The following is a 6,536-nucleotide window of genomic DNA, read 5'->3' as shown; positions in this document are numbered from 1 at the left end:
TATTCATATTCCTCAACATTGACTCTCTAACTTGCTTCCACCCATACTTGTTATCAAAATTGAGTTGCTTTGACACTGCATGATATCCACAATGTCCATCTCCAGGAACATTATCAATTGAACTTATATATTTATGTAAAGCATGAGGAAATTCGTGCAAGTATAGAGAACGTACGCTAAGGTTGCAATCGAGAGGATAAATTGGGTTTAAACTCTTGAATCGCATTATGTTGTCTAATTCCTTCTTTTGTTCGGCCAATGCAGCACATCGTTTTTCTTGTTCGAGAATTCTTTCAGCAAATTTTGACCCATATTTTTTGACGGATTGCGTAGCAGCTACCTTACTTAAAATAACTTCATATTTAGATAGTTGTCTCTTAGTCGAATTCTCAAATCAATTTGCTTCGTAAATTTTCGTCCTTTTCCTACAATTGGTTCACATGACTCTATTATATTTGTGCTCTTCGGAGTACTTATCAACTCTAGCTCAACTAACATTTGATCTCATACAGAAACTGGTGCCTCATCCCACCTTTGTTGGATCTTCTATAATATAGGTTACTCAAAAATGATACCTTAGTAAAGTCCTTCTTGACTGTGTATGGAAGTTCTTTCCAGTAAGGATCAATAACATCTAACGGTATGATAGAGTCTTTTTGTTTAAATTCTAAAATTTCATGTACGTATGGTAATCCATAAGCACTCTGAAGGTTGTTACATAAACAATTTACTTTGTCGGCGAATAATTTCTCAATCTCGTCCAATATTAAATCCAATGCATGATGTGCCACCAGATTACGTAGCTTATCAAACAATCTTATGTTATGTTAGTGCATAATGGTTCTTAGATTTTTTTTCAAATGAGTTTGTAATGCCAATAAACTCATGCTCTAACAGCAGGTGTACATACTGTCAACATGTGACAAAAATTCCTTATGAATTAGCTAAAAACCCTTTAAGTCTACCATGTTCACCCTCTCCTCTACTCGTTGTGTAGTGCCAAAGTGTTTTACCTGATTAGTCCAAAAATGTATATAAGGTCTGATCCAAGTATCCATACAATACCTTACTATTTCCTTGTCAGTTTTAGACCACATAACCTTGAACCTAGACAACTGTGTTTCAAAATCTTTTTCGATTTCAGCCCAAGTAACTAGGTGTCAGCATTAAAGGAGGTTTTGTGCTCCTAGTTTTCACTATGCACCGATGCACAATCGTGTGTGTATCTAACTGAATGGGTCTTGTAGTTTTAGGTACTAGAAGTTTTGGTTATTTGAAGGTTCTTTTTTTTTATTTTGAAAGAGGTTATTTGAAGGTTCTTGTTGTCTTGGTGGTTATAATGGTTTAGGACCATACAAAAAAATAGGTATAAATTTCACATAAGAAATTCAAACAATAAGATCTGTAACGTTCATGCAAGGTTAACCAATCGATTAATCTTGAATACCAGAGTTTAACAAAATCAAACATTGATTTAGCGAGCAAAATAGTTGAATCCATAACAAAAACGAAGATCCCAGGTACCAAAATTACATATAAAACTAAAGAAAACTTCAAATATCCATAACCCAGAATCCAGAATAACAAAAATAGAATGTTGTTCCTGAAATAAAAAAAAACCTTTGTTGCTTATAGCTTGTCTTCATATTCAGAAAGTGGTGTCATCTGTTCCTTCAAACCCTTTCTCTTCCTGACGTCTGCAACTAGGACAGCAGCCTGGCTTCCAGCTTCATATGGATCAGAAGACATGACGTCCCAATGATCAAACACACACTGTGGGAAAGCCTGTCCTGATGTTGCAGCACGAAGCTGACTAGAAAACCCAAAGGACTCGACGACAGGAAGATAAGCCTTAATGTTGTATAGTGGAGTACCCGGCCTCTGCATTTCTTCAAAGACGTGACCACGTTTCTGATTCAGAACCCCGTAAATACCACCAAGAGCCTGCTCTGGCGCCTGGATCTCCACTAGGTAGACTGGCTCCAATAGCCTGGGCTTGGCAGTGATTTGTGAGGCATAGATAGCTCTTCTGGCCGTGGGGATGACTTGTCCACCACCTCTGTGGATGGCATCAGCGTGGAGAACAACATCACATACTTCAAAACATATTCCCCTCATGTTTTCTTCAGCCAATGCTCCTTCCTTTGAAGCCCACTGGAACCCAGCAACGACAGAGTCCTTGATTTCATTAAGATACTGTACTCCCTTACACATGTCTACAACCATGTTTGGTCCGGTGGTCTCGGGCCCGAAACACCAGATCTTTTTGGCTAGATCCTTGTCCCATCCAAATTCCTCGGATAAGATCTTTGAGCGGACCTTGGGGTCGTCTCTTGGACCAATTCTGCCGTCGTCGATTGCCTCAGCAAGCCCATCTTCAAGGGGTCGTGCTTCCATGTACAAACGGTTGTGCTTATTTGGAGACTTGCTCATCACAGTTCTGCATGATTTGTCTAGAACAGTCTCACGGAAGGACACGACTGGGTCAGACTTGACTATTTCTGCTCCACCCATGAAATCATCTTGCAAGTCCTTCAAGCAGATCTCGAGGTGGAGTTCTCCTGCACCAGCAATAATGTGCTCCCCAGACTCCTCAATTGAACAGACAACCATAGGATCGGACTTGGCAAGACGCTTGAGTCCTTCAACAAGTTTGGGTAGGTCGGAAGCAACCTTGCACTGGACAGCAACACGGACAACAGGAGATACTGAAAATTTCATGGCTCTGATAGGATGGGCATCAACTTCTTTCTCATTTGTTAGAGTTGCATTCTTGGTGATAAATTGATCCAGACCCACCATAGCAACTGTGTTACCACAAGGTACATCCTCAACTGATTCTTGCCTCTTTCCCATCCAGATGACAGTCCTCTGGACACTTTTAGTATACAAGTCTTTCTTCTGGCCAGGAACAAAGTTAGGCCCCATGATTCGAACTTTCATACCAGTTGCAACCTTACCAGAGAAAACACGGCCAAAAGCAAAGAATCTACCCTTATCAGGTGCGGGAATCATCTTAGACACGTAAAGCATGAGGGGTCCTTCAGGATCACAGTTTCTGATAGCGTTGGCATATTGGTCATCAAGAGGCCCCTCGTATAAGTTCTCAACACGGTATCTTTGAGCAGTGGAAGGAGATGGAAGGTGAAAGATCATCATTTCAAGTAGAGCAGTACTTGCTGGGAGCCATGTTTGCATCACACGCTTCATCAAGGGTTTACCGAGCAGATCTTTTTCCTCAGATTTCATTGTAACTCCAAGCTTCTGCAACATAGGCCACAACTTGTCCTTCTGGTCGTTCATGCAAGTGTTAATAATCTGCTTAATAGGTTCATAACAGAACTGGACGAACCCACGCTTGCAAGTTGGAGATCCAGTGTTCTTGCTGGTCCATTTCTTGGTTGCTGGGTCAAAGAAGTTCTCACCCCACAGCCTCTCCATCATCTTAGTCACATCAACTCCGAACTTCGATGCATACATGTTGGCGAAATTGGTCAGAGTGAAAGCCCACCCGTGCAAACCAGCAGAGAAGGCAACAGTTCCTTTCTCAGGGTAAACTTGGACATCACCGAGAAGGGGGTCTTCATAGGTAGCCATAATGACATTGGCGTTCTCAATGACCCTCTGGAAGGTCTGATAAGCCTCCTCTCCGTCAACCTGTAGTTCGAGAAAGCACCTGTCCATCTTGTTAACAGTTAAAACGGGCCTAATCCTTTCTCCAAGGGCCTGGCGAAGGACAGTCTCGGTTTGGACACAAACACCTTCAATGCAATCGACCACCACAAGAGCACCATCAGTAATACGCAATGCAGCTGTGACCTCGGAAGAGAAGTCAACGTGACCAGGTGAATCAATAAGGTTGATGAGATACTCATTCCCCATTCTTTCTCCCTTGAAGGCCTTCAAAGAAGCGTCGGTCATCTCGTAATAGAGAGAGATACCGGTGGACTTGATTGTAATACCACGCTCTGCCTCATCAGCACGAGTATCGGTCATTCGTACATCTCCAGCAACTTCTTGTGCGATGATACCAGCAGCGGCCACCAAAGAATCGGTAAGAGTGGATTTCCCTACGAGAAACAAACAACAATCACATAAATACTGGTATTTGATTGTTGTTTTAAGCGTACCCAATAAACAACCATTTCTATAACTACAACGACCGTGGATGATACAAGTTATTCTAGTAAGAAGAAAAAATTACTAGTTCAGGGATATCAATACAGAAAGGAAATTGCAGTTTCAACAATGTCATACCATGATACTAGTTCAGGGATATCAATACAGAAAGGAAATTGCAGTTTCAACAATGTCATACCATGATACTAGTTCAGGGATATCAATACAGAAAGGAAATTGCAGTTTCAACAATGTCATACCATGATCGACGTGGGCAATGACAGACATATTACGGATGTTGTGTTTCAGGTCCATAATCCTGCGTAGCTCTTCTGCTGTGAACTTCACCTGTAAAACATATGAAGAAAGAAAAACTCATCAGAAAATTAAGCAAGCAAACAAACAATAGATCTGCAATAGAAACTTGAAATACTACAAAAAACTTACCATTTTTACTCCTTTTCAATTTCAAAGGGATAAACTCTATCTGTATGAGAAACGTCCTGAAACATAAAATTCACTAATCGTAATTAATATCCAGAACAATAGAATTCAATAACGTTGAAAGTCAGTTCAAATCACTGAAACTGGATTTGGGTTTATCGATTTTATGGCCATAAATTAATATATTTAGATTTAGAACGTTGAATCAAACCAAAAACCAGATCTATTATCAACAAAAATTCCAAGCAAATGAAGATAGTAAGGAGTGTATAAAACTGGAACCAATCATCAGAGAAGAACTATACATATAGATGCTATACCTATTAAGATGATAGAGGTAGAATTAAAAATGCAAAACCTAATTTAGAGAGAGAGGGAGAAGGATACCTCTGGAGCGGCTACGGAGGTTCAGCAGCGGATGAAGAAAAAGAGATGACCAAGCGAGAGAGGGTAACCTAAATACTAACTGATGATAGATCAAAATTCCCTAGGGTTCAAAGACGTAATAAGGCCTGGACCCAACCTCTCTGTTTGAAGCCCATATTTGGCCCCAAGAATGGTTAGGACTTTTGAGGTGGACTTTTAATTGCCACTGCTCGTGTAGAGAAAGTGTATTTTTGGTGTACTCTAACCTTCCACGTCTCGTTGTCGTATTCAGGCTTTACTTGAAGCTCGAGCAGATCGATCTTATTTAGTCGATACTAATGGCCCAAACTTCAGATAAGGTAAGGGTTTAGGTTGGGTAAATCTGGAATGGTATTCACTTCCCGTGCCTTTAGGCAAGTGCCGAGTTGATGTTTGTGGACCTCTCTTATTGTCCTGAGACCTAGAGTAGAGCTCCTATTGGGACTTGATGACGGACAAAATGTCCAGACGTTGACTGTCATGCATCAACTCCCTTTTTTCATGCTGATTTAACGGGAGGCCAATTTTAACGGGAGGCCAATTTTTGACATCACATTTGCCGCTAGAAGGAGGGCATCTCTCCAACAAATCATCAGATTCGGTAACCTGAACCTCATTCAATATCTTTTTTAGAACTAACTATTTCCCCTAAGTTCTCCAGGCAAACATGTCCTCGGACGAACACACTCCACGTGAGACAACCCACAGGCTTCCCAACCAGGTCGAGCTTATGGCCGAACTGGAACAGCTCAAGGCTGAATACTTCCGAAGGGATCAGGAGGCAAAACGATTGGAGGAAAGTCTCCGTAAAGCCGAGACAGCCGGGAAGGCTGATGCACCCGAGGAGAGGAAAGAAGTGATCAGATCATACGCGAGAATGCTCTTCTCGCCAGACGACACCTACACTTCCGGAACCCTAACTCTACAACCAGACGACCAGATACACCTGGAGAGCATCTTGGATGAACAAGGCGTGCTGGACCCAAACCAACCTTACGCCCCCAAGAAGGTGGGGATAGGCGAAGGATGCATGGATGACCCTACTATATGTGACCTACTCTTACATCAGGTAGCGGAATTGACAAGAGAAAGAGAGAAGGATAAGCTTTAGGGAGGACGGTAATTCGACAACCACCCCTCTGTCGGGAAATACTTGAGTCTGAAAAACCGAAAAACTTCAAATGTCCCACGCTGGATCATTATCACGGTCTAGAAGACCCAGAGGTATTCATCAACAACTACGTTGCGATGATGAGCTTATGCACGACTAACCGAAACATATGGTGCGTGGTCTTTGCTACTATCCTGAAAGGACCCGCTCATGCATGGTACCAAGCGCTAGCCTCGGGATCGATCGAGTCCTTTGATCAGCTCGCCCAGGCCTTCTGCGAAGCCTTCCGGGGAAGCACCACCATCAAAAGAGGAATCGAAGAGTTGTTCAATGTGGTACAAGGAAAAAGCGAGGCTCTGACAAGCTACTGGTAGAGATTTCGCAACCTTATGGTACAGGTCCTTGATGAGACGTGAAAATGTCCCATTTGAATCTCTTAACTAAGGCTAGTTAGTCA

At 42.1% G+C, this 6,536-nt stretch overlaps 1 protein-coding gene across 2 annotated transcripts; it reads right to left on the bottom strand.

Moving 5' to 3' along the window:
• Positions 1–1,452: 1,452 nt before the first annotated feature.
• LOC147566181 (elongation factor 2) lies at positions 1,453–5,029 on the bottom strand. 2 transcript variants are annotated; one of them, XM_086652675.1, is made up of 4 exons: positions 4,951–5,029; positions 4,567–4,622; positions 4,205–4,467; positions 1,453–4,101 (listed from the first exon to the last, which is right to left on the bottom strand). In XM_086652675.1, exons 3-4 carry the CDS (start codon positions 4,253–4,255, stop codon positions 1,630–1,632), a joined length of 2,523 nt encoding a protein of 840 aa, XP_086508801.1. In that variant the 5' UTR covers positions 4,256–4,467; positions 4,567–4,622; positions 4,951–5,029; the 3' UTR covers positions 1,453–1,629. The 2 variants fall into 2 exon arrangements, with proteins under 2 accessions (XP_086508801.1, XP_086508800.1); XM_086652674.1 differs by having other exon boundaries at positions 1,453–4,070; positions 4,380–4,467.
• Between the last annotated feature and the right edge of the window lie 1,507 nt (positions 5,030–6,536).

Source organism: Eschscholzia californica, unplaced genomic scaffold, assembly GCF_041429995.1.
Source record: "Eschscholzia californica isolate CP2 unplaced genomic scaffold, dmEscCali1.0.p SCAF_1, whole genome shotgun sequence".
Taxonomy (NCBI): Eukaryota; Viridiplantae; Streptophyta; class Magnoliopsida; order Ranunculales; family Papaveraceae; genus Eschscholzia; species Eschscholzia californica.
This window is presented reverse-complemented; position numbering and strand designations above follow the sequence as displayed.

Excerpts from the sequence above, each read along its gene's own strand:
- LOC147566181 (XM_086652674.1), bottom strand. Across the intron at positions 4,071-4,379 it reads CATTGCCCACGTCGATCATG|GGAAATCCACTCTTACCGAT; the intron begins GTATGACATTGT and ends TGTTTCTCGTAG.